This window comes from Mucor velutinosus (genome assembly GCF_035048745.1).
Source record: "Mucor velutinosus strain NIH1002 chromosome Unknown tig00000041, whole genome shotgun sequence".
Lineage (NCBI taxonomy): Eukaryota > Fungi > Mucoromycota > Mucoromycetes > Mucorales > Mucoraceae > Mucor > Mucor velutinosus.
In genome coordinates, this window is record NW_027041905.1 from 2981341 (window position 1) to 3008333 (window position 26993).

Here is a 26993-nt window from a genome sequence, read left to right on the forward strand (position 1 = left end):
GAACTGCCCTTCCAGAAGATTTCAGTTACCAAGGATGTGATTCATGTCGTGTAAATAAAAGTCATAAATCAAAAATACAACCGAATCAGACAGTTTTCAAGCCTTCATATCTTGGCATTTAGGCCTTTCTGAGCTGCTGGAATGACGCCAAGCAATTGTACTCGAGTAACAACAACTTCCTGAAACCTTTGCTCGACATTTAGAGGACCCAAAAAACATGGTCAAGAATTGACCAAAACCCATGAGGGGTACCTCATGGTTTTCATCGAAAATCAAACGATCGTATTTTTTACCTTGAAAATGAAGACTTTTACTATGGCATATATCAAATCAACATGTTTCTCTCGATCCAAAGCAACCTATGAAACCATTTTTAAGAGGTTTTCATATGCAAAATTTCGACATTTTGGCCAAAACCCTCATTTCATATTTTCTGAAATTTCTTAATAAGTTTAGTCAAAACATCTATCTTACTTGGCACCATTGGAAGCGCCTTGAAAAGTGCTTCAAGAGTGTATTAGGAAGCATCGGATAATCATCACAATTTTGTGGTCGAATTTCATAAAATAGATTTTTTTTTTTTTTTTTTTTTTTTTTTTTTTTTTTTAAATTTTGTTTATTGATTGATTCGCGTACACTGAGAGTAATAGGTCAGAGTGAAGAGGCGAGTGCAATTTAGATAAAGAATTGGATAACTATAAGCTAACATATGAAGAATAATATACTAAACTAAACTGTATAAAAAAAAAAAACTATCTAATAATTGGCTTTGGATTACAGGAGGGAATGGCACTGATCTTCCGCAATGGTCTGACGAACACTGGTTCGAATACTGGCCAATATCGCTGTATGGTCCATAGGAACATTGTCATAGATGAACCTCATGTGGGCAAGCCACAGTTGACCAAGGGTGATGATGAGGATTCGGAAAGGCTTGATTCCAGCAATTTGGCAATACCAAACGTTGGAGAAATCAAGTTGCAGAAGAGCCTCTTTAATATCTAGAATCGAGGTGGTAGGCCACAGAAACTCGAAGATGACTCCCTGCCAAACTTTCTCTTTAGAAGGACAATGAAAGAGGAGGTGACTTGGGGAATCGTTCATAGACAAACAAACTGGACAGAGAGGAGACTCAAAGACTTTGGGCATAATAAAATGCAAAAATCGACGGTGAGGAATTCGACCCAGAATGAGACGGTATATCACATTACGTTGGACAGTGGTAAGAGACAGGGACCAAAAAAATTTCCAGCTGGACGCAGAGATTTTGCGCAATGCCAAAGGAGAGACCACAGACGAAAGGACAGCCCGACGAAATGCCTTAGCCGAGGCCTGAACATTACCAAGAGGTTGATCATCAAGGAGACGAAACTGCTCAATCAAAGGAGCAAATGAGACGACTGAATCCTCTAAAGGAGCTGGGCTACAGACTGGCTCGAAGTAAGGTTGAAACTGTAATTTCCCTGTCGCTAGGCCTTTGAACACTGTGGAGGGAGTTCTTTTCCAGGTGAGCAGAGAGGGGTCGCGAGTATCCTTCCAATGGACGAAATTGAGCCGGGAATCATACTGAAAAACGTCGGCCACCATCATTTCTTTGACACGAAGAGGAAGCACGAAGCTGGAGGAGGGAGGGACAAACACTGCAGCCTGCAGTGGCAACGCCATAGCAGTAGCTGTATTAATGCGGGCAGAGCCAAAAGAACGAGGGAGATAATCAACAGCACGATATATCATATCCACAGTGCCAGTTCGTTGTTTCAGTAACCCTTGAGAACGAGACGAGGGAAAAAGCAAAGGGATTTGGTGAAATTGGCAGTTGTTAACATTTCGAATGTGATGGCTGAGAAGAGATGACACAGGATGGGCATCAATGGTGGATTGATCATACACCAACAAAGGTTGCAACCATCGAAAGTACAACGCCGAAGCTTGTAGCTGGATGTCGATCACCCCGAGACCACCTTGTTCCTTTGGGAGAGTCCAGACAGACCATGGGATGACGGGGAATATGTTCTTTCTCAAAAATTGTATGGCAAGAGATCTCAGCTGTTTGAAGTCTGCCAGAGTCAACGGAGTAACCCGTAGGATGTACCAAAGTTTGGAGAGCAAAAGAGAGTTCAAGACAGTAGCTCGACCGACAACCGACAGTGATCGAGTAGAATGTATTTGAGTGGCAATTTTGATCTTTGTTACCAGCGAGCCCATGAAGTTGACACGTTGGAGACGACTTTGAACCAAAGGAAACCCCAAATAGATTAAAGGTACATCGTCTTCGACGGAATGTAGATGATTGATGTGGATTTGAGCCAACGAGGTCTCCCAAATATCCCATGTATCTCTGCCAGATACCGAAAAAGCCTCCACCTTATCGTAGTTGAATTTGGCATTGGAAGCGCCGCAATACCTGGACATATGTATTTGCAACCGAGCGAGATCAGCAGAATCGTGGACAAATACCAAGGCATCATCAGCATAACAAAGAAGCTTGGTTCGTTCAGTTCCCATAAGGTACCCTTGGAATTGACGATCGTTAATAATGGCCAACAAGAAGGGTTCAAAAGCTAGATTGTATAGGATTGGAGACAGTGGATCACCCTGCTTCAAACCTCTCAGTTTCGCCACTTCGGACGATAAGTGTCCATTGAGGTTGATGCGAATCAGGTTGTCACCCATTAACTTGTAGATGCATTTCACCAAAGGACGGGGGAAGCCAAATTTCAGCAAGACGTGCCGAAGGTAGTCTAAATTTACACGATCATATGCCTTTTCTTGATCAAGGAGAAGGCCAATATCAGCATCCAAAGAGCCAAATGTAGGATCGTCGTCCCGTTGTTCCGCAACTGTCCATTTTCGTTGTGCGTCTTCCATGATTAGTTGACAAATCATACTATTTTCAGCAATATATCGTCCTGGGATGAATCCTAACTGGTGGCGGCTGATAAGCTGGGTAGAGGCGTCCATGATACGCCGGTTGATGCATCGAGTAAAAAGCTTGTAATCCGAGTTGGCCAAGGATAAAGGTCGATAGTTTTTCATGTGAGCTGGATCGCCTTTCTTGTACAAAAGACACATAATGGTTTCGTTCCAAGATTTAGGAAACTTACCCTTCTGTAGAGCTGTGTTGAATACATCGGTGACAAGGGCATGCAACGGAGGATATTTCAAAACCAAGTACAGAATCTCGTAAGGCAGGCCATCTGGGCCAGGGCTGCTGAGTCTGCGGGTGTGTTTGCTATCTTCCAAGAGTTCTTCCATGTCGATTGATAACATCAGAGATTCCTGCTGTTCACTAGAGATTTTCAAATGACCAGGGATGGATCGTATCAAAGTACTAAGAGCTACTGAATCAGTTGGGTCGGGAGTAAATAGAGTAGAGTAGAAGTTAGTCGCTATGGTGGAGATACCCTGTTGATCGCGACAGAGTTCATCAGTAGTGGGGTCCCTCAATTCAGTGATAGAGCGCTGATTCTCTCTGGCCAAAGCTCTCCTCTTCAGGAAACCAGCAGACTTCTCACCATTTTCCCTCCAAAACTTGCCGGCTTTGAGAATCTCAATTTCCGCTATAGTGTGTTGCAGTAGTTTGATTTGAGTATTGACATGATCTAGGCCTTGGAAAACCAAACCTCTATGCTTGTGTTGTCTCATCATCTTGTTTCGCTTGGACAGTAACTGATGCAGTTGTTTCTTCCTCCAATTCAGATCTTCTAATTGAAATGACTTGATGAAAATCTTGACTTCAGCTTTTACCCAATCCCACTGTTGTTGAGGAGTAGAAAAGGATTTGATTAGTGTAAATTGCTCTTCATTAGCCAAGAGAAATTCGGCTAATGCCTTGCGAAACTGTCGATTGCGAGCCAAAAATGGGTTAGCCTTCCAGCTGCCAGGTCCTCGTCCATTGTTGTCTTGATACTTGAAAGTGAAGCCTAATAATTCATGATCCGTCCATTCTGGAGAGAGATACTGTTGATGGATACTAGGAATTTGATGATGAGCATTCGTACTGCAAAACACATAATCCAAGATGGCCGAGTTTCTCCCACTATGCCATGTTATCTGTTTGTCATCTCCAAAAATGTCAATGTAGTAGTCATCTAACAGATCCGTCCATTCCTTAGGGGCGCTAGACAATGTTCCGTCCATCCTTCGATCCTTGTATTGATAATTAAAGTCCCCCATAATAAAAGTGTTGTGTAGTGTGTTGGTAATAGTATCCTTAACAATGGGTATGTCAAGGAGTTCTGTATAAAAGGCTGATCGAGCTGATGGAAGCGATGATCGACCATATATGTTTAGAATAGTTGCAATTGGTGTTGTAGTTGTAGATTCCTGTATATCGCGAGTTAGGTGAACAGAAGCTAGTATATAGCGTCCCTCATCGATGCCTTCCGATATAAGATTAATTGTTAAATGTTTGTTGAGGGCTATGATGCCACAATGTTGTGTCCAGAGACTTGATTTGCTGATAAAATGATTATTGAGTATGTCAATTGATGTTGAGTTTGTAGCATGTGTTTCTTGTAACACCAGTATATCATATTCTAGTGTTCGAAGATATCGAATGAATTGTTGTCTTTTTTTGGGATTTTCTGATTTGATTAAGCCACGGCAATTGAGGGTGGCTATTTTGAGTTGATAGTGGATATTATTCATATTTAAAGATTGGTGGAAGGTGGTGTACCTGAAGGTGCAGGTGGTGTCAAATTCCTATCAATCGTATCCGTATCATCACCAGACATGCGCCTGGCATCACTGTGGGGGTTAGAGGTTTCAGCGTGTTGATATCTGGCATAACCGATATCTAAAGATCCTTCCTGGCGGGTTAACTTCTTCGCTGCTTTCGAGGGATCAAATTCAGGATGAGATCTGCGCACATCCTTGGAAACACTGTTTAATGCATCCGCATCAGAAAACTTTGTATTCGTGTTGTTCTCTTCCATAATGGTATCTCCAGTTATTTTGGTTTGTTGTTGAGAAGCTTCAGGGGAGGGTGCATCAGCATTAGGTTGAGGAGCATCCTGCATGATATGATCCTTGTCTTCTACTGGTTTGCTTCGACGTTCAGAATCGGCCCTCTTTGGAAGAGTAGGCTTGGCTCCCTTTCGTTCCTTGGGCTTAGCAGAAGTTCTGTCAACAGCACGAACCTTTGCAGGTACCGATTCTGCGTTGTTTCTATCACAATTCTTCGATACATGTCCACGTTTGTTGCAGTGGTAGCATATTGCCCATTTGTGGTAGTCTGGGCAGTCAGCACGACAGTGATCAGGTTTCTGACACTGGCGGCAAAAGGCTGGCATTTGATCCCATTGTAATAGGATTTGTCGCTGGTCATCTTCCTTCGAGCGGGTGTCCCAAATGATAACTCTCTTGAGAGGTTCCAAGTGTCGCTGTCCACTACATTCAACTCCAGCTTCATGTGAATCCATACATTCATTACCAGGAACATTGGATAAGGTGAGATTGAGGGTGACATATCCTTCACCTTGAAAGATACCAGTCTCTGTCTTGAAAATACCATGATCCAATACGTCTCCAAAACAAGAGAAGCGCTCCGCCATTTCTTTCTTCAGCTGGACAGCAGGAAGAAAAGGTAGCTTCTCCATAGTGATACGCACAATGTTGGCATCTTCGGTAAAAGAGGGAAAGCCCTTCAGGTAGGTCCCATCCTCCAAGGTAATTCCCTGTTCGATGAGAGTTTTTCGGCCAGCTGCATTTGGTAGCCAAAGAGTTTCCAAGAATTGGTGACCAAGGTAGTGTCTAGTTTGTTTTCGATATCCTAGAAAATCCTCATACAGATCATCTCTTTCTGCCTCTTCATTGAACTTGACAAGTGCCTTGTCCAGAAGAGTTCTATCTTTAACTGTAGTCAAGTCTATGAATACCGAGTCCTCTTCTATACCATTCATGAATGGTCGAACCATTGCAATAGGTTTGGGAGGAGTGGTGTTAGCTGCAGACGCGTTCTGGATCGAGTCGGCAGGAGGGGTGATCAACGTAGGGTTGAATGAAACATTTTGCTGTTGTTGTCGTAGTTTGCCCTTCTTGTTGTTGCGAACGACATGAGTCCACAACTCAGGAAGTGGGTGTTGCGATGTCATTGATACAAAATAGATTGTAAAAATACCCAAAATTGATTATGATAAAATAGATTAAAAAAGTCGAAAAAGACAAAATTTTTTTTTTTTTTGTAAGGAAGAGTTTATCTCTTCTGTTTTTATTTAAAGTCCTTAAATCGTCACTAGATATAAAGGAGAGGAGGTAAAGACTGTGGGATATAAAGGGAAGCTTAAATGATAGTATCAAAGGAAAGTTGTGAGTCGAGATGGTGCAGTGCACGATGAATGGAGTGGATGATTATTGACGGAATGAAAGGAGAGTGTTGGAAAACTTGGCAGTAATGAGCAGACCATATGGCCTGTTGAATGCAAGCAAAGACTTGGAAAACGGATAGATCAGGAAAAAGTTCATGAGAAGATCGGTCAAGAGTAAGGCGCAGGTGAAGGATAGCTAAATATTCCTCGTAGGCGAAGTGGGCGAAGCGAGGGGAGATGTAGAGAGAGAGAGAATGGCGCCAAACTTCCAATTTGAGGGGACAGGAGAAAAGGAAGTGCTCTGTGTCTTCGATGGCAGGTGGTGTGGTGGAGGATGAAGACTGACAATGAAGGCAGTACGGCGGAAATTGGTCGCGCATGCGTTGGTGGAGTAGCTGCCTAGTAGTAACTTTTTCATGAAGTATCCGAAACCAAGTATTGCGAGCATTCAAAGGTATCTGGAGGGCCCAAAACTGCTTCCATTTGGCAACACCTAAAGGAGACGAGAAAGAGGACATGTTAGTATGTAGAGGAAGGGATTTATACCCGTGGTTAGTAGGGAGAGACATAAGGAAGGAATGGGACTCAAAGGAAAATGAGGATGACATTAAGGAAATGAGAAGAGTAGAGATATGGGTGATACTTTCGGTATAGCTGGTGATGGTAGAGAGGTCGATGTGGTGGATGACTGGACGAGGGACGAAAGACAAAATTTGTCCAATCTTGAATAGAAAAAACTGACTGAGTTTGAATAGATTTTGGTGGTGGGCACCTGCTGCTGGCTGTCCCAAATGCGTTTCTGATGATGACAATGATGATTGCGATACTGATTAAATGAGGCCATGAATTTCAACGGACAATTCATTAGCCCGAACACTTATTTGGGGAGTTTTGCCTCATAAAGATGTCTTTTGCAATGACAGTATCTCAAAAAAAAAGTCGCTGAAGATCTAATGGAAGTCCTGTATTTACGCATGGCCAGCTTTATGTCGCCATCTCAAGAGCAACACCAGCAAATGGCATGACAATCCTATTACCAGAAAACGTGACACGAAAGAAGAACGCCGTATACAAATGCTGCATAAAATTTGAACTCTCTTTCACATCGTCTGAATAATAGCTGTCGTTTGATGTCAGTTTATAAGCAAAGGGGGGTGTAAGGGGGGAACACCTCCCCTAATGGATTCTGATATAACCTTTCTTTTACTATTAATTGATTGCTTAAAATCTACTTTTATGCCAGTTTTTTGTTATCTCTGATTTGGAATGTCTTCAGCGAGAGCCCGCAGGGTGACGCCGTCTTCGAGCGTAGCGGCTATTACTCTTGTACATGAAGAAATGATGATTACATGATGATGCGCTAAAACAACAACGGCGGATAAAACTCATCGATTATCCGCGTTTCTTGCAGTTGATTCTAATGCGATAAACTGTTTGACCATGTGTTTTTGCATAGTCTCAGATTTCGAATTAAAATGGCATCCTTATCTTTTTCTAAGGGCTTATATTGCACGACATGTAAACCAGAAACATCATTTCAGCATGATATAGAGCGGCATCAGAGATGCATCGTTGCCGCTACGGAATATGAATACGTATTCATGCATTTCCGGCAGTGTTTTTTCGCCTCAAATACTATCATATCCATATCCTTTAAAACGTATTTTTGTGCAAGGTCACATTAAAATTGTGTAGATATTATAAAATTAGTTTGCGGAAATCACATATTAATCAACATTTTTCTCTTCAGGAACGTATAATGTCTCTTTCTCAACGTATTTGATACCGCCTTAAATTTTCATCCACAAGCTAAAGTTTTGGATCTGCTTATTAGCACAACATGAATCAATAACTTGGAATTAAGCCAAATAATTCATTTATTATATAGAAACAAGGCACACCCATACACTACGTATTTTGTATAAATAGGGCAATGTAGAACTATTAGTCCATCATCTCACAACAACGTCAAACTAACACAAGATGAAAGGAAAGATTACTCTCGAAGAAGCTTGTATGGCCCCCGACATGTTTGCTTGTGAAGCCGACAGCAACGAAGGATTGCATGCAAGTCCTACCTATAGCAAGAAATGGGACAAGTGCATAGTTGACATTGCTGGCGAAGAGCTCAAGACGATGGAAAAGTACGGATGTAGCTACACTGTATTGAGCTTGACAGGTACGATTTCGTTCCGAATCAATAGTGTAGCTATACTCGTGCATGTTTGATTCATAGTACCCAAAATCCAAAATATCCATGACCAAAAGAAGGCTGAAGCTGAGGCTACCAAGACTAATGACTGGATTGCTAACGAGATCAACGGCCGTCGTGACAAGCTGGCTGCTTTTGCTTGCTTATTTATGCATGATGCCAAGCAAAAAGGTGAGGATCCGAGACGATGCATTACAAAGTATGACTTTCATGGTGCTCTTTTGACCGATTTTCAACATGCTGGGAAGGATGGCTCTGACTATCTTTACTATGGTCAGTCTGTCTTTGACCTCTTCTGGCAAGTAGTTCAGGAACTGGATGTTCTTGTCTACCTTCATCCTGCAGCTCCTGCTGACTACATCTTTGAAAGCAATTCAAGGAAAGATGTACCTTATCGGCCCTCCCTTATCTTTTCTAACGGCGTGTCTCTTTATCTGCTTGGTATGATCAGTAACAGTGTATCTGATCGTTTCCCCAAGCTCAAAGTGATTGTCGGTCATCTTGGCGAGCACATTCCCTTTGATTTCTGGCGTATCAATCACTGGTTTGGGGACATTAAGAAGCCTAACGGCATGGTCGCCAAAAAGACGCTTGCCGAGTACTTTGACGAACACATCTGGGTTACCACTTCTGGCCATTTTCCAGCGCAACTCTCAACTACTGTATCGATCAGCTGGGTGCAGATCGTATTCTCTTCAGCGTGTACTCTCCTTACGAGACGTATTGCGATGGCTTTACTTGGTTTGACGATCATACACAACTTGGTCTAGGCGACAAGATCAAGACTGGAAGATCCAATGCCAAAGCCCTTTTGAAGATTGACGATTATGTTGACCATAATGTCCCTGTTACCAAATAATGGACAGTTAGATTCATCTTCATGCAACATGTTGTAAAGCAATAAAAAGAGCATACAATTTCAGCTCATGGTATATTAAGGGTCTCTTATTTGTTTGAATATTACATAGAGACCACATGGTATCTTTTTTAGATGATTCACCCTGCATTTGTTAATCAGTTTAGCGAATTGTTGTATCATGCAGCTATTGTTCTTTCATTTCTGACTGTATAAACTGTCGATGTGCAATGTGTAGAAAGGCAGTGTCTGGATTGACTTCACATTGGACCGCTGGAAATGGCATCGTTGCGCAGCAATAATGTGCTGCCTCTATACATCAAATACACACTTGGGTTCCTGGATATATATATATATATATATATACATGGTATACCGTTTTACCGATGCATTCCATGTATATATACATGGGCCTTGCTCTAACTCATATAGTCCTGTTAAGCAAAAAGAGTGCACATGTATAAATTCACATATACAGAGCTTCTAGGCACCCAAGCTAGGCTAATATTAAGTTGCAATGCAATCAATTCAAACGGGAATTCCCTTATGACTAATAGCGACAGCTCGCATGGAAAATCAATCTTTATCATAAATATAAAAAGGGTCTCTGATCTGTACTTTTTTCTTCTCTCTTCTTGCTCCACTTGATTATACGCACATACAAAAATGCAAATCTCACTTGCTTCCATTCTACTCGTGCTTGGTGTCGTTTCATTCAGCGTTGATGCTGCCAGTCTTATCAAAAGTAAATTTAAAGCTTTTCATAGACACATCAAAAAAGAAGACTAACGCTGTTGTGCTATATAGAAAGAGATGATAGCATGAATTGCCCTTCTGGTGCTGGTGGCGCTGGATCATACTCTGATCCTGGCAACTGTGAACGCTACTTTTATTGCACAGCTGGCAACAGAGATCCCAGCATTCAATACTGTCAAAGTGGCACATTATTCAGTGCTAGTTTAAGGCGCTGTGTTGTTGCCTCGCGTGCTGACTGTAGTCGTTGAGTCATAATTATATATACATATGTACGCGTTCCTGTGGATATGTATGTAATCCATTCCTTCTCTCTATTCTGTAATAGTCGATCATTGTTTGTGATAAACAAACGAGTTGATGCGTGTAACGATATCCATAATATTTAACAGTAAAGTAGTATATTCACTCGATTACAATAAAATCCAATCTATCATATCACATATACTCCAAAACAGTGGTAGCAGTGTTGTATGCATACTCACAGTAAGCGTTAGTTTGTACAAGATGTTTACTCTTATGCATAAAATAAGGAGGCCCATGTATATACACGCACACATCTGAAAAAGAATCCAAGGCGATACACCAGTGTAGCACTGCATGAATTTTTCATGTAAGAATGTCAGTGCCTGCCGCCTTTCATTATTCGTTCTCTGATGCTAATCCATCTTTTTATTAGGATTGATTTCTGTAAGCTGATCTGGCAACTTGAGATTATCAACACTGTTTTCGTGCTCATCTAATTTCTTGGTAAAAATGTCCTTGGAGGGTGGTTCTGTGACAACAGTCAGCATGTAGGCAGCAGCAGCTTGAGCTATACCATATCCAATGATACCAACTATAGGCAAGCGAATGATAATATATGCAATACCGGAGAAGCCAAACAGAACATCCTTACGCCCACTAAACCATCTACGTTTCTCCCTGTGAGACATACGCATTCTTACAAAATAAGGAGCTAATAGTTCGCGCATGAGTGATCTCATTCCAATCAAAGCACGCACAAGCTTCATGGTGGCCCATCTTGGAAGGAAGAAGAAGCAAATACCGACAACAATGCCTTGTGTCTTGCCCAGCGCCTTATAGGTAGTATAAGCACCTATTGAAATAGCATGAGCTTTCCAATTGGATCGTTCACATCAACAACATATACGTTACCAGCAGCAGGAAATACAAATCGACCGACAAAGGGTATCATGGAGAGCAGCAGCAGCAACAAGCCCAATCTCACCTTTTTCCATGTTCTGAGCATGTAATCCTTCATATCTGCCCAATATCGTCTCTTGAACTTTTGTTGCCCAAGAATGCTGGCATAGGGTGCCCGATCAGGGTGAATAGAATCCAGATATCGCAACGATTCCATAAACAAATCATCCAATGGCTTGGGATAGACGTAGCGCATAAATAGCAGTGCTAACAGGGGCACTGATGCAACTATTTCGCGTACAAAACGATTGGCTGACTCCAGTGCTCCGTCTGCCTGCGATGCCTTGTCACTGGTGGAAAACCACAGTATGAATCTTACTACATGGATGGGGATGGCTATCAGGACATTGGTGAGTCCCAGTAATATGAATGACACCATCGACAGGTATATGAAAATCTTGAGAAAGCGTTCTTTTCTGATGTTGGGGTTCTGAAGCACGATAGCGATACCCTGAATAGCGTAGGTCATGCCTTCTTGAAGGCCTGTTAATGTCCACCGAGCCATATATTGTTGTGATGGAGAGGAGAAAGAGAGAGGGTCGGCTAGAAATTGACGTAATTTTATATAGGCTATAGCAGGAAATAGACTTACACAACCACGAGATGAATATAGACAAAGCAATTCTTGGCTTTTATCATTCAAAAGTTGGTTCCATGTTGCAAGAGGTGCTGTAACTTGTGTGACTCGATAGAAACGATCATGGTAACTAGATGAGCGATCAACCTGTTTTATGGTGTTTAAACACTTTTCTCTCTTTGCACATTTGACTAATCAAAGCATGTCAGAACGTAGTAACAACTGCATGCTCTGCCCTTTGCCAAACGATAACTAACATTTCAAACTCTGCGACGCATGTCATGTAGGTATATTTTGAATCCCTGTATTTATCATCTAGTCGTCTCGAATCATCTACAAATGGTAGAGCAAAAGTCTAATCAAGCATGAAGTCTTGTGTTCTCTGGGATTCTCTTGTGTGGTTTTTATTCTTTGATTCAATTGTGAATTATGCTTTTTACTCTGCCTTCTTCTTCTCCCATTCCTCGGGTGTATATGATTTCTACAGGTGTGGGTTGTCGTATGAGTCAGTGCGTCATTTCAACCATCACATCCATGGGACTTACTTGAGTAAAAGCGTGCACTTTACTAATCTCTTCCTTGAGAGCTTCGTTTACAAGCTTGTGTCTGGCCAAAAGACGCTTTCCTTCAAAGATGGGAGAGACGATAACCACCTCAAACATTTGACCACAACCTGCTGATAAATCCTCTACTTCCTATTTCACATTTTTTCATCAACATGTGGCCTCAATTTCTTGCTACCAAGTTGCCCTTACAACATGTTGTGCGCCCAACTTTTCAATAATAACAGCTTTCAAAGCATCAGCAGTAACTCCAGAATTGGTGGACATTTTAAATTTTGGGAAAGAGAGATAAACTTGATTTATCGCTTGAAGGTGAATCAGCAAAGTGTGGTGCAATCTACGAATCTTTATCTACATGGTCACATTGAATGTCCGGATTCTCAAAGCAACCATGGATCGCAAGAAAGTAGCTCTTCTTGATGGCATCAAGTCAGTTTAGGTGTTCATATAGGCTTAATTTGTAGTACTTGAACTGTTTATTGGGATATCATATAAGGAATGGTCATAATTTTTGCTTCTGAAATGAAGCTGTACAGTATATAGAGTGTTGCATTTACAAAAGATGTGGCTGTGAGAGATTGTGAAAGAAGACCACTTTTAATCGATGAGGAGCGCTGGATGATTTGGTCTGATGAATATTTGGTTGTTTGAAATAGCTAGATAGAAATGGGGTCATGGTTACAGTCTTGTTCCACCATTTCCCAAGTGTCATCTATAGAAATTAGCAATACAAATCAGATCTTTACAGGCCCAACGACGCATCTTTGTAGTCAATCCAATCTTACCTGAGCAGTTTGTATCCGTAGGATGGCTGGTGACATTGGCACTTGATGTAATGTATCTTTTGAGAACAGTAAAGCCAAGCTTGAGACCAAAATCAGCACCAATACGTCTCGTTTTGAGTTGGGCAGGAGTGAAAGTGGTAGTACTGAAGCCAAATTGGACGCAAAAATCAGCACCAAAGCGTCTCTTTTTAGGCTGACTAGGAATAGAGGCAGTTGTATTGAGGCCAAAGTTGATACCAAAATTCGCACCAAAGCGTTTCGTGCGATAGTGAGCAGAATCAAATGGCTGGTCAGTAGTAAACGTACTGGTATTGAGTCCCAGGGCCATACCAACATCAGTACCAAAGCCTTTCATTTCTTTTTGAGCCAGCTCAGATTTCAAGTTGGAAGCAGATGTAGCAATATTCACGGCTAATGTCATGTCGAAATCAACGCCCAGGCGTTTTGCCTTAATTTGACCCGAATAAGAGGAGGCATCAGAGCCCGTGTTATTTATATCCATATCCACGCCAATATCGATACCAAGATCTTGGATTCCAGGTTGTGCAACATCATATTTTAAATCAGGCCAAAGGCAGTTGAATTAATGGCAAATTTGACACCAACATTAGCATCATAGGCTCTGGCAGCAGTTTTAGGAGAATCAGGGTTTGTAGCAGAGGCAGAGAAGGGTAATTCAGCATTGAGATTCTTGACCGTTTGAGCACCAAAGCCTTTGTTTTCAGTTTGAGCAATACAAGTAGCAGTAGCAGCAGAAGAAGGTGTAATAGTATTGATACCAATCTTTGTATTAACATCGATACCAACGCGTTTAATCTCGGGATGAGCAGTAGCAGTAGATTTTCCACCAGATGAATCAGTTTCAACAAGGCAGTAATCAGTATCCACGCCAACTTCCATACATTGATCAACAAGCGTGAAGCCATCTTCTTGAGAACCACTAGTATATAAGTTTTCTTGGTCGATACCCGCATAATGATTATAGACAAAGGCAACTTGAATAGGTTCAATTTGATGCGTGGATTCGGAGGAGCAAGATGGCTTGTGAGCATCAAATTGTTGGAAAGCAGATTTCACTACAACAAGAGTATTGTAGACAGCTGCAAGAGGTGAATAGCAGCTCAATTGGTTGTCAAAGATTTTGAGATAATCAAGTAGTCAAATAAGAGTATTTTTTTTATATGTATATCAGGTAATTCTATTCACAAATGCTCGTTAGCATATCTTTGTTGAGTATGAGAGTGTGTTGTTAGTAACTTTACCGTAGACACGAGAAAAAGGGTTTGCAAGGTAAGATAAGAAACGTTGAAAAGGGAGAAAAAGAGAAACAGTATAGCCAGCAGAATGGCAAGGCAAGGCAAGTTGATTGATGTATAGAAGCCACCATGTATTGTTCAATAACCACATTCATATTGAATGCTGGCGTTGAAATCGATTTGGTAATTTTCATGCAGATCATAAAATTCAAATTTGTTGTCGAGTCGATATTGAAAAATCATATTATAAAATTGAGCAATCCAATGAATAAGAGTATATGTATATCAAATAGATTCATGACATACATTAATGAAAAAAAAAAGTATATCGTTGATACGTTATTGAACATTTGGGCTACACAGTTTTCTGCATAAAAGAAAATGCATCAGAGGCACATCCACTCAATTCGACGTCCAAACTAATTGGAAGGAAGCACATCGCTTCAAGCTTCTGTTACTCTAAATATATCAAAAGTAGCTAAACAGCGTGTCTCTCATAGCGTGTTATCTCACCAAGTGGAATACGTTTTCGCAACTCTTTTAAGGATGAAATTGCATCGCATTTATTATCAAATCCCTAGCACCGTACAACTAAGGCGCAACTGTAATCCTACCATCGAAGGATTATACGCTGAAATAGAATACAAGAGCTAGCCATGAAGCTAACTAGCTGAAACTAACAAGAGGAGTGCCCTGAGACATACATGCTAAGTATCAGTCCTTGTTTTATACAAGATCCAATCTGCATGCTATGTGCAAGATGCTAAAGTTGTTCAAGTGGGAACGTTTCAAGATAGTTTCAATGTGCAAATCAAGATATTTAACTTGAAAGTCGATTTTTTATGCAGTAAAGAGCAATCAATGGCAGTAGATGCTGACACTTGGCTGTAGCTTATATTCCGGTCTGTGCTACTGTAACATGTTCTCTTTCAACCGGAGAAGATGCCAGTAAATAGCTTAACTTTAACGTGATGAGATGGCATCAGATGAACACATTGCTTATATGCAAAGCCAAAAAGACATAGCATATAAGACAGGCATTCATGTGAAAACGACCATTTGGAATACATCAGGTATAATGGAATCAAGAAGGGCCACAACACAGCAACCCACAGCATTTTAAAGCCCCCCCCCCCCTCCATTTCTGATCAGTCGTCTATGACAGCATCCTTGAGTCAGTACAACCTCGCTTCTTTAAAATGCAAAGCTTGAATTCTTTTTTTTTTTTTTTTTTTCCTCTCTCTCTCTTTTTTTCTCGTCTTCTTTATAAATGAAACATTCTAGTAACATGTCCTCAACGCAGACATTAGCTGGATTTCCATGTATTTGGATTTTTCGTTTTCTTTGCGAAGACGAAGAGCCGTTGCCTGGGTCGCCAGCGCAAACATCCAAGTCGCCTACTGGTTTTACAACACAACTCATCCTATGTACATCTGTAGGTTTGCTATGCTTTTTGTTGTTTTGCTTTCTCAGAGTAAGGTAAGGATCTATCGCATGCCAATCACCACGACGACCAACATATGAGCCTAAACAACTAGGTGGAGTGCCATCTACTCTCCAAGATTAAGGATGAGAAAGTAAAGTGGATCTTGTGCATTATTCAAGCAAAATGACTAAACCCTACTTTATGCAGACATGCTCCAGATCAACTGCCAACCACTTTCTTTGGCTGGATCCTACCCTTATTAAAGACACCAAATTCAGTCATCATGGATAAGGTTGGACTTGACGCTGTGGTGGTAAGTCGTATTTGGGGATCATTGTCATGATGGGATGGATAATAATCGTGCGTGTGTGTATCAGATGCTTCAATTTCTGCTGATGAGCGTCAAGTTGTTCAGTTTTTGTGGATTCTTTGGCACAGTTGTATTATACCCCATCAGCAAAATGGGCGGAGACATAGCCAACGGCACTTATCCAGAGAATCCAAGCAACGGCACCGACAGCAACCAAACCACATCGACGCTTTTGTTTACACAACAGGAGCACTTTTTTGCGGGTACCTCAGCAGCAGCGACTGGTACCAACATCAGTTTTGTATCACACTCAGTTTCCTTCTTGTGGGTTTATTTGTTCTTCACCTACTTGTTTGTATTCGCCACATTTTACTTTACGTTCCTCAACTACAGAGACTATGTTCGCATCCGCCGAGAATTCCTGCTTCGAAAGGCAAAGACACTGTCAGCTCGCACCTTGCTGATCACAGGCATTCCACCTTATCTGAGATCAGATCGCAAATTGGCAGATTACTTTGAAAAGCTCGGCATTGGCGTAGTGGAATCAGTGCACACCATTCGCCATGTGGGCAGACTGCTAGAGTTTATCAAGGAGAGAACGCAGCATCTGAGACAGCTGGAGACTGCATACACAAACTATCTTGGTAATCCCTGCCAAGATCCCAACTATGATCCAGACGAGATTTTGAACGAGGAAGAATCCCGTCAAGTGGCACTGCATGAAACATGCTCCAGCACAGGCCTGGATGGCTTACCGACACACCAGAAGCAAAGGCAGAGACCAACAATACGACAAGGCATATGCTGTGGACCCAAAGTGGACGCCATTGATTATTACACTGAGAAGTTTGATGAAATCGATGAATTGGTGGTAAAAGCCAGAAAAGTGGGCAAATTCCTGCCTACCAGCGTAGGGTTTGTTACGTTTGAAGAGACAATCAGCGCAGTAAGTACTCTTGGATCAAAGGGATGCTCTTACCAGATATTGACTGGATGTGGTATATACAGTATGTTGCCTCTCAAGTGCTGATTGATTCTACGCCATTCCGACTTCGCGCTCAACTTGCACCTGAGCCCAGAGATGTGTTGTGGGAGAACATTTCCATGCACGGAAGAGAGAGAGTGATTCGCAAAGCGTTGATCATGTTCATCTTGCTATTCCTGGTGTTTTCATGGACCATTCCTTGCAACTATCTCTCTGCACTGACATCCACCAAATCACTCAAGGCGTATTTCCCTTGGCTATTGAAGTTGGCTGAAAAGAACAAGGTTCTCAAGCAGATTGTGGCGGGTTTCATCCCTACATTGGGTGTTGTCATCTTTTTCTCCGTGTTGCCTATTGTATTCAACAGCCTGAGTGTAATTGAAGGCTTTACTACAAGGAGTGAGTCTGAGGAATCATGTTTTGCAAAGTAAGTGGCTGGTGGGTTGATGCAATAAGTAGGGGAATGCTAAATCGGTTTTGTAGACAATTCTTCTTTTTATTCTCCAACGTACTCTTGTTCATCACAGTGGCCAGTACTCTGTTCAAATCACAAAAGGATATATTTGAAGATCCCACCAAAATTGCCAATATCTTTGCCTCTAAACTGCCTGAAGTAGCACCCTTTTATATTAACTATACAGTGCTTCAGGGGATTATGCTGTAAGTGTATCATGACAGTCGCATTTTTTTTTTTTTTTTTGGTAATGGCGTATAGACTCATACAGTATGTTACTAGATGTCCTATCCAACTGCTGCAAATTGGCCCTATCATTGTCCAGCAATTCTACCGTACGTTTCTGTGCAAAACCCCTCGTGATTATGCTGAAGTCTTTGCTCCTCGTATGTATAACTTTGGATGGGGATATCCTGTCCCTGTCTTCATGTTTGTCGTGATTCTGGTGTATTCCACCATTTCTCCTTTAATTTTGGTGTTTGGTGTTATTTATTTTGCCATGTCATATCTTGTGTGCAAATATCAACTGCTCTACGGTAAGGAAAAAGTATGATAGAGTGATGAGGCTAGTCCTAATTGCATTGTTGTAGTCTACTTTCATTCGTATGAAGTGGCAGGCAGAATGTGGCCATTGGTCTTTTCACGTATCATTATCGGTCTCTTGATCTTTGAACTGACATCGGCCGGGCTATTCACACTGAACAAATCCTATCCGCTGGCTGCACTCTGTATTCCACTTATTTTCTTTACAGTGGCGTACAAATTCATGATGGACAAGGCATATCAAAGGAGTACGCAATTTTTGCCCCTGCAGCTATTGTCCGAAAAACTTGGGCCCATGACAACCATTGCTTTGCAGCAAAATCAGCCTAGAGGCGGCACCACCACTGTAGACGACATCAATGTTCATCCATTGATGAAGAGCACGCCGACAGCCACTACAACCGACTCAGCAGAGACAGCCAATGCAGAGACAAGCAGTGGTAGTAATGCGGCTGAAGTAGCCATGAAGAAGAACAGAAAGAGACGTACTGTGCTGGATGAAGACGACTATGAAGCTGATCCGAGAAAATTTACAGATTTCAGAGAGCCACCCATGACGCTATTGAATGGCATTTTGAATACGGGTATGAAGCAATATGGTCATCCAGCGCTATTAGGTGTCTTGCCTCAGCTTTGGCTTCCCACCAAAGCTGGATATGAGGACCGCGCTGTGCTTAATAACACGAATGCAAGCAATGAATCTTCTTCGGCGTCATTTTCATCGAGTTCATCCTTGTCTATTTTGAGGAAACAGCAAAAAACGAGCTCACCAGGTAAGAGCGATTTGTGTGTGTTTTATGAATGGATATTCACCATGCTGGTACATCATAGACCAAGCGGATGAGAATCAGCCCCTGCTGGACAATGCTACCACTACTACTACTATACCCGCGCGTTCAATTAATAACACTACGAACAATAACATACCAATCAAAAAGAAGAAAAAGACTCAACTAGAACAAGAGCTAGAAGAAGGTGGCCAAACTGACGAGGAAGAAGAGCAAGACAACACTGGCACCTACTACCATCATCCTGAGAGACGCCATTCCAAGAACCTACTGAGTCGATCTTACGGAGCAACCTCTTCAACATCGAAAAAATAGTTGCAGTAAAAACTAGCAGGTTGAGAGTAGCTCAATTGATGCCATTAAAATTGAAATATTATACGTTTTTTAAGGAGCATGTTGGTATAGCAAAAGTAACGTTTTCAGTAACTAGGTGCTGTCTCCTATAAAACACTTTACTGGTGTGGAGTCTATCCCCTTTTATTATCGGGTGGAGAGCGCAAGAAGAAGGGGGATTATCAGCAAACAGAAAAGACTAGATTTATACTAAGGATCATTTAGCCCTTTCTTTGTTCTCTCTCTCTCTTTCTTTCTTTCTTTCTTTCTTTCTTTTTCTCTTACATTTACCTTTCTCTTTGATATACTCTGTTAGTATCCCCCTTTAGGCTTTCTATTTCTGCCCCTACAATTAACCCCTCCTCATCACCACTTCCCCTTTAGAAGAACAACAAAAACAAAGAAATTCAGCCCCTCATTTCAAACATGGCAACTCAGTATTACTCGTCTTCAGCTGCCTCTGAGAAGTTGGAAGAAATTGATGAAGAACAACTCATGTGGCAATCTGAGCATGCGGCGGCTCATCATCATCACCACCACCATCACCATCACATTCCAGAAGAAGACGAAGACGATGACAGCGAGGAGGATGAGTTGATGATTGAAGATGCCTCCTCCATGTCATCTTCCCCTAGTATCCCAGATGAGAACATTAATTTTGATCTTGTGTACGCGCTACATACATTTGTTGCAACTGTGGAAGGCCAGGCATCGGTGGTTAAAGGAGACGCACTCATCTTGATGGAGGACACCAACATATACTGGTGGTTGGTGGAAGTATTAAAGACACGTGAAGTCGGTTATATCCCGGCAGAGAACATTGAGGTAAGCTGTCTTCTGAGAGTACTGCTGGCTAGGTATACTGAGCGTATAGCGTGTACATAGACACCATACGAAAGATTGGCTCGACTCAACAAGCACCGCAATGTGGAAATTACCTCACCTTCGATCCACGACACAACACCTTTGCCTCTCGTGGCTCAACATCCACTGAACCCAACTCGCAGAGTGACTATTGGCGATGAATCCATGTCAAAGATATTCCACTACGAAGTAGAGTCAGAAATCGACGAGGATGAAGATCAGGAGCGCTATGAGGAAATGGATGAAGATGATTTGAGCGAAGAGAACCATGATCAGACACATACTGACAATGACCATGCCAGCGAGACCCAGCAGCACCAAGAAGAGTTTCACGAAATGATTATGGATCCAGAAGAGCAACCGGTGGAGACAAAGCAAGAGTGGCAGGAGAAGAGCTGGGACATAGAAGACACACAACAGCCAACAGAGATACCGTCCACCAGCACCACATGTTCTACGCTGGAGCAGAACAGCGAAGAGGAACAGCAGCCACAGACCATGGAGCTTCGTGTGTTTGCCGGCAATATAGGACAAGGCCCATTATTCCACACATTCTACATCTCGTTATCCACTACGGCAGATGAGTTGGTCAAGACATCCGTTCAAAAGTTTGGCATGAACATCAACATGGAGCCATCTGAAAACACAACTATCGAGTATTATTTGGCTGTGCAGGGAATGGATGGCGACGAGTACGTGCTTTCTGCTCAGGACAAGCCATTTTCCATCTTCAAAACCTTAACAGACTCACTCACAACACCTATGCCTTCATTCTCACATATCAAGCGTATTTCGCAGCAGTTATTGAGCTCACTTCAATCACGCAACAGCACATCAAGACGACCCAGATCCAGCAGCTTCAGCAACTATGAACAGACGAATTATGACGAAGATTCAGTCATTCGATTTTATCTGCACCGTCGTATCAAACGAGCACATGAACGAGAAGGATTACTCTACATTAAAGTGTCTCTCTATCCAGATGAAACTTCAATTATCACCTCTACTATGGCGGGTCCCCAGCCTGCATTCACCAAGAATCCCACTGTGCCCAAATCCTCCAAAATGTCCAAAAAGAGACAGCAGCAGCAACAGCAGATACGCTCTGAAATCGATCGCATTGACAAGATTATCTCTGTGCGTCAAGAGTCTCTTATTGGCGCAGTGATTAACCTTGCACTGGAAAAGTTTCATGTGCCTGATGCTGTAGCAGACGATTATCAGGCCGGCAATCCTGAGCAATTACAGGATTCCAGGCAACTAGGCAAGTACAAAATGTCGGTACGGGGTCACGGTCAAGGTAAAATATCAGGGGCTTGATGGTCAAGGAGCAAGAGTGTATTAATAGTATCCTCATTATTAGAAACTGAATTAAATCCAAATGAACTCATGTCAAATGTGCTTCTACAGCAGAAGTCCTCGTCTCCTAATCACTCAGGCCCCATTACAAGTGATTTGCTCTTTGTACTACGCAAAGCAGGATCAGCCGTCAAGAAGCCATATCAAAAGGAACGACACTTGGGCATGCAAAAGTCGAACCAAGTAAACCCACTGCCACCCCTGTCCATATCGCAGCAGCAGCAGCAGCAGCAGCAGCAAAGTGACGAGTACACCAGAAGGCCAAGTATCCTTGATATTCTAATGGATGCTGCTCCTAAAATGGGTGAAAGAAGACCGAGTGTCATGAGCAGTCTACTTGAACCCCCACCACGTTTAACGGAGGATAACAGGAGACCATCTGGTCTAAATAATATCAATCAGGAACGCAAATCACATCAACAGCAATACATCCAGCAAGCTTCACCTTCGTCCTCTTCTTCCTCTTCTTTTCCTACAAGTACAAAATCACCCAACTCCATTCTTGGTTTCAACAGACGCTCTTCTGCTCAATCATCTTCTGTTCTATCCAGCTCTTCTATCGACGAACAGCAACTTGTAAATTCGGACTCTACCCTTATTATAGACCATTTAGAAGTGACACCTACATCCTCATCATCTATCATGCGCCCATCCAACACTAACAGCACAGACAGCAGAAAGAAGGAATCCTTCAAGCAGCAATTTAAGCGCTTTGTCGGTTGGGGATCTTCCTCCTCTGCATCCACAAAGAAACAAGCCAACATACCGCCTCCATTGACAACGCCCTTTTCTACTCAAAGCGACCTTCAGTCTCCCTCTGAGATCAGCTTTGTCTCTGCTCCATCCACGCCGCTTCCACCCACACCTGGCACACCAAGATCCTTTTTGCCAGCTAATCCAAAATCTCGCCAAGGTAGTGCCAGCCATCCGCTAGAAGTAAGCACCCCCATAATGTCACGAAGACCCAGCGAGGCTACCGCTCTCAATGACCCATCTGCAGCAGCCATGGCAGCCGCAGCAGCCGTGACAGCAGCCAACAAGAGACTGTCTACCGTGTCCTCTGTGTCCTCTTCAACGGCCTCCTCTGTTACCTCGGAAGAAATTGCTGCTGCTGCCCATCAAGGACTCATGATGGCTGACACCAATGACGATGATAGCTCGGATGACGAAGATCAGCAAGAGAGACCAACATCGGTAAGCAACGGGAATAGCAATGACGCGAAAAAGAAGGACAAGGGCTCTTTGGAACAGTCGGTCGATCTATCACCACAACAAGCAATGCAAGCTGAAGTAACAACACCTAGAAACGCTGCTGTAGAGGAACCAAATGACATTCAAGTACAGTATGCCATGTGGATGAATAGCCAAACGAATGTGAATATCCCAGAAGAGGAAGCAAGTGCAGCCCCTATTCTACCTGCTAAGAGCCCTGCTTCTTCAATTATTACGGTATCTAGTTCGGCAATCCTGACCAAAGCACTTCCCCCTGTCACTCCACACCAACCAGCTAAAAGTCCACTGAGAAGCAAATCATCCAACATTTCAAATGCTACCACTGCAACAGCTAACATGGCACCCTCAGTTGTTGCCACAACACCAGCACAGTCGACTTGTGCTACAACTGCTACTCCTTCTATTGCCTCGGCAAATACAAAAACAGAGATTGAGGAAGATGCCTCATCCATTCATCAGCAGCAACAGCAGCAGCCACCACATCAACCACAGCAAAAGCAGCAGCAGCAACAACAGCTGGAACCACTCCACCCGATGCCATCGAACAACGGACAAGATCTAGACGATTTATTCCTACTCGTAGCACATGGCGTTGATTTCTTGACCATAAGAGAAAACACAAAATGGGAAGAAGAAGGGGGGTATGATTTCCATCCATGGAATAGGCCTCAAAGCTCGTTTGCTGTACGCCAACAGGAACAACAGCAGCAACAGAGAAACAAGGATGTTCCACCACTTCCTGTAGATTATACCAGCCAGCGAAATCAGAGCCAAGATGGCTCCAATGGGTCAATCTCAGGTTCGTCAGCAAGCATGAATGGCAACCATGAGACTGCTGCAGATAATACAAGTGCAGCATTGACCATGGCACGGTCCCTATTACTATCCCCTGCTGCTTCTGAGGAACAACAACAACAACAGCAGCAGAAGCAAAATAAGCCAATTTCACCTCCCTTGACCCCTTTACCACAACAGCCATTGCAAGAAAATCCTCAAGAGGAACATGTACAACAACCACAGCAACAAGAGTCGCCTCTATCAATGGCTAAACGTATTTTGGGGGCTAAAGTAGAAATCCCATCACCCAGCGCACAGCCTGTCGCTGTGCCTCAACAGCATCAATCTGTGGATGATGAGGTTTGTTCTTATTTATACAATCCATAAACATTGGTACTAATTGAATCCACGATGTCTAGGAACTACAACGTATTGTTGCCTCACATATTGTGTTTTAAAATTCGCCCATACCTTATATATTCTAATCATCTAACATTCAAAATCCCTGTAGATTTGTTATAAATAGTTAATAAACGAAATATTCATTAAGAGTTTATATAGGGGAAAGTGGGGATATTATTCAAACAATGGTGGTGTATAGTAGTGGGTTGAGGGGCGGATTGCGTCTAGATTGCGATATATCTTATATACATATGTTACAGTGCTCATGCTGATGTGTTAAGCTCGACTTGCTAGTTTGTAGCTGTTGCCATATTCTTCATCATCGTCATCCTCATCAGTGAATTCCATCAAAGCGCTTTGATATTCTGCTTCTCGTTTTCCACCAAATCGTCTCTTGTTTTCTCGGTGTCTATCAATCAAACAATCGATCAACGAAGAAATTGCAATTCCAGATGTACCACCCACTAAGTTAGCAAGGATATCATAGCCATCAAAACTGCGATACTTATCAAATACACGTATATCAGATGTCTTATATTTGGGATAGCCTGCTCTAAAACACTTACTGGTAGTAGTCCTTGTATGAATTCACTGCCTATTGCTAGCACGAGTAAGATACTGGTAGCTAATATCAGATTTCGCTTCACTGAGAGATTCCATAAAAAGTAGAGGAAAACTGCCAATATGAAAAAGATAGAGAAATGTAGTATTTTGTCATTGACTTGCTCATGTAGATGAATAGGCGCAAAGCCCAAGATTCCCATGAGTATGAGGAAAAGGAACAAAGCTACAAGTACCCGGAAGCGCATCTACAGCGGTTAGTTTATGATTTTAACGGTGAAGAAAAAGTTTGGTAAATCATCTGTGTTTGGCCATTTTTTCAATAAGCGAGATTATCGGCTATTCAATGCATGTATAGCTTCAAACATAGATTTCAGTTATGGTAGGAATACTCTGTTACACTGACTTGTACAGCATGCATTGCTGGTATTTTTTGTACTTCAATTTCGACTTTAGCAACCTTTGGAATGCAATTAATGTGGGTTTTTTTGAGTGAACTGTGCAGCACTCGGATCTGGGATGTATATCACTGGGTAGACATGTTGGATCATAGGTCCTCTCATATGAGGACCATTACTCGGAATTGTCTTATTTCGAGAGTTATTCGTTTCTAAACAACAACCCAACATCCAATCTAAAGCTCAACTACATCATCGTTTTCCTCACAAAATTTTGCTACAAGAACATCCTACTTTCAAATCTCCAGCATCAATATTTCAAAACTTCATTTTAAATGGCCATAAATTTCTGATATGAAAGATAACAACCCATGAAATTGGACAAGTTGGAAATCAATGACAAACGGCATTCGTTTGATGGGGGCATGTGTTGCTGGGAGGACCTTGTATCTAGTGTACTGTTGTACATATTATATAACTTTCACTACAGGTAATTGCAGTTCACAAAAGCATCGAGTGTGAACGGGTTTGAGAGGCTTAAAGCGAGAAATATGGAAGATTATAACGCAGCTTTCCAGCTAAATCAAACCTAGGGTAGAATTTAAAGCAGAATCCAATGATACCAATTTCAAGTGCATTGGTTTAAGCTATTAGACTGATTTTTGATAGGATAACTTTTGCGATTTTTTTTTTTTTTTTGGACAGATTACCAAGCTTCTGTCATCAAAAGAAGTCTACTTGTAGTATTTATCAGTGTACAGCAAACGAAATCCTATTGAATGAGCCTTAAAGCAAAGCTATAGCATGACTCTAACTTGATATAATAACAATTCTATACCTCCAAAAAAAATTGTGACCCAAATTTTTCGCTTGCTATCACAGGCAGACTTCGAAGAAAAATCGACGATTTTGCATGCTTGATACACTTTTTTGACTATATCTCGACAAATACTCACTGGATTCGCACAAAACAAAGACCATTCGATAGCTCTATGTTATATTCACTATAATATAAAAAATTTAAGTACCAGGTGTACGTTCCCTTCATAAATTTGCTCAAAATCATATATTTTATGAGCTACAAGCAGGGGATATTCAACTTTTTTATATATCTATATATAATAACCATACCATCGTATAGAGAATTGAAAAAGAAACAGAAGCTATTAAGCTTGAAGCTCTCGTTGACTTTGTAAAATCTAGCGGTATGGCCCTTTGAAAATCGGTCATTTGGAACATTTTTAGTCATTACTCATTGACACCGTCCTCAATAACCCCACATCAAATATGCCCTAGTCAAAAAAGTACCCTCTACAACTTTTACTACAGATACATTCCACATTCATATAGTAATTTAAAAAGTTTTACTAACACCACATAGACAGTTCCGTGATGTTATTAAAAAAAACTCTTTTTGCCACTGTATGCTCCAATCTAGGGGTAGAAAAATTGATTTTTATAACAAAGCATCATAATTGACCAAACGAGATCGCAGATTGTAGAGTAAACAAAGAGAAACAAAATTTAATTAGTGGAGAAGTCATGTAGAGTTGACAGTTGATCAAGGAATAGCGCCCAAACACTGTTCTTTATATTGGTTACTTTACACTTTCCTCACTTGATTATTTGACAACTGGTGTAGCAACTGGAAATCCGTTTATATGTATAGCAACCCCTCAAGGCGGGTATATAATGTTCTTGATATAAAGCCTCTAGAATCAATATAGAGTTTGGAATAGCTGTTTCTCCTTTCTCGTAAAATGCGCAGCACAGCTTTAAATCTTTTGTCACACTACAACAAAGCAAGATATGGCCAAGCGGTTTTCAATACAACGTTTTTCAACACCTCATATATTTTCCAAGGCTGTCGCTTTGTTTTTACTAGATCTCTATTAGTATTTTTGTCGTAGATGTATTCAATATGAACCAAATTCTATGGCAGCCTTTTGAGACAAGTTAGAAAGTGTCCAGAATTTAATGGTACGTGTTATGTTAAAATACAATTTAAAATTGAATCTGCCAAAGAATTACACTTTTATTGAGA

The 26993-nt window shown here is 41.7% G+C and overlaps 11 protein-coding genes across 11 annotated transcripts; 4 read left to right on the forward strand and 7 right to left on the reverse strand.

The window, feature by feature from the left end:
* Window positions 1-774: 774 nt before the first annotated feature.
* ATC70_001172 (uncharacterized protein) lies at window positions 775-4176 on the reverse strand (the record flags this gene model as incomplete). Its single annotated transcript, XM_064820572.1, has 1 exon — window positions 775-4176. The coding sequence occupies one exon, from the start codon at window positions 4174-4176 to the stop codon at window positions 775-777; it is 3402 nt and encodes a 1133-aa protein (XP_064684492.1).
* A 476-nt stretch (window positions 4177-4652) lies between these two features.
* CSE1 (importin-alpha export receptor) lies at window positions 4653-6095 on the reverse strand (the record flags this gene model as incomplete). The annotated part of the gene is made up of 1 exon (XM_064820573.1): window positions 4653-6095. One exon carries the CDS (start codon window positions 6093-6095, stop codon window positions 4653-4655), a length of 1443 nt encoding a protein of 480 aa, XP_064684493.1.
* Window positions 6096-8291: 2196 nt separating this feature from the next.
* On the forward strand, window positions 8292-9379 carry CAC2 (Chromatin assembly factor 1 subunit; the record flags this gene model as incomplete). Its single annotated transcript, XM_064820574.1, has 3 exons — window positions 8292-8487; window positions 8545-9140; window positions 9194-9379. The coding sequence occupies 3 exons, from the start codon at window positions 8292-8294 to the stop codon at window positions 9377-9379; spliced, it is 978 nt and encodes a 325-aa protein (XP_064684494.1).
* A 663-nt stretch (window positions 9380-10042) lies between these two features.
* Window positions 10043-10380, forward strand: ATC70_001175 (uncharacterized protein; the record flags this gene model as incomplete). Its single annotated transcript, XM_064820575.1, has 2 exons — window positions 10043-10121; window positions 10184-10380. 2 exons carry the CDS (start codon window positions 10043-10045, stop codon window positions 10378-10380), a joined length of 276 nt encoding a protein of 91 aa, XP_064684495.1.
* A 408-nt stretch (window positions 10381-10788) lies between these two features.
* LSM2 (U6 snRNA-associated Sm-like protein LSm2) lies at window positions 10789-11840 on the reverse strand (the record flags this gene model as incomplete). Its single annotated transcript, XM_064820576.1, has 2 exons — window positions 10789-11228; window positions 11288-11840. The coding sequence occupies 2 exons, from the start codon at window positions 11838-11840 to the stop codon at window positions 10789-10791; spliced, it is 993 nt and encodes a 330-aa protein (XP_064684496.1).
* A 508-nt stretch (window positions 11841-12348) lies between these two features.
* IDP1_1 (Isocitrate dehydrogenase [NADP], mitochondrial precursor (Oxalosuccinate decarboxylase)) lies at window positions 12349-12742 on the reverse strand (the record flags this gene model as incomplete). Its single annotated transcript, XM_064820577.1, has 3 exons — window positions 12349-12393; window positions 12458-12607; window positions 12668-12742. 3 exons carry the CDS (start codon window positions 12740-12742, stop codon window positions 12349-12351), a joined length of 270 nt encoding a protein of 89 aa, XP_064684497.1.
* Window positions 12743-13131: 389 nt separating this feature from the next.
* On the reverse strand, window positions 13132-13762 carry SUP35 (translation termination factor GTPase eRF3; the record flags this gene model as incomplete). The annotated part of the gene is made up of 2 exons (XM_064820578.1): window positions 13132-13187; window positions 13261-13762. The coding sequence occupies 2 exons, from the start codon at window positions 13760-13762 to the stop codon at window positions 13132-13134; spliced, it is 558 nt and encodes a 185-aa protein (XP_064684498.1).
* Window positions 13763-13818: 56 nt separating this feature from the next.
* ATC70_001179 (uncharacterized protein) lies at window positions 13819-14160 on the reverse strand (the record flags this gene model as incomplete). Its single annotated transcript, XM_064820579.1, has 1 exon — window positions 13819-14160. One exon carries the CDS (start codon window positions 14158-14160, stop codon window positions 13819-13821), a length of 342 nt encoding a protein of 113 aa, XP_064684499.1.
* Window positions 14161-15804: 1644 nt separating this feature from the next.
* On the forward strand, window positions 15805-19337 carry ATC70_001180 (uncharacterized protein; the record flags this gene model as incomplete). Its single annotated transcript, XM_064820580.1, has 8 exons — window positions 15805-15995; window positions 16150-16255; window positions 16320-17198; window positions 17261-17664; window positions 17721-17897; window positions 17974-18227; window positions 18282-19007; window positions 19066-19337. 8 exons carry the CDS (start codon window positions 15805-15807, stop codon window positions 19335-19337), a joined length of 3009 nt encoding a protein of 1002 aa, XP_064684500.1.
* Window positions 19338-19781: 444 nt separating this feature from the next.
* BEM1_1 (bud emergence protein 1) lies at window positions 19782-24046 on the forward strand (the record flags this gene model as incomplete). The annotated part of the gene is made up of 4 exons (XM_064820581.1): window positions 19782-20180; window positions 20241-21519; window positions 21583-23948; window positions 24008-24046. The coding sequence occupies 4 exons, from the start codon at window positions 19782-19784 to the stop codon at window positions 24044-24046; spliced, it is 4083 nt and encodes a 1360-aa protein (XP_064684501.1).
* Window positions 24047-24266: 220 nt separating this feature from the next.
* On the reverse strand, window positions 24267-24754 carry ATC70_001182 (uncharacterized protein; the record flags this gene model as incomplete). The annotated part of the gene is made up of 2 exons (XM_064820582.1): window positions 24267-24494; window positions 24557-24754. The coding sequence occupies 2 exons, from the start codon at window positions 24752-24754 to the stop codon at window positions 24267-24269; spliced, it is 426 nt and encodes a 141-aa protein (XP_064684502.1).
* Window positions 24755-26993: the final 2239 nt, after the last annotated feature.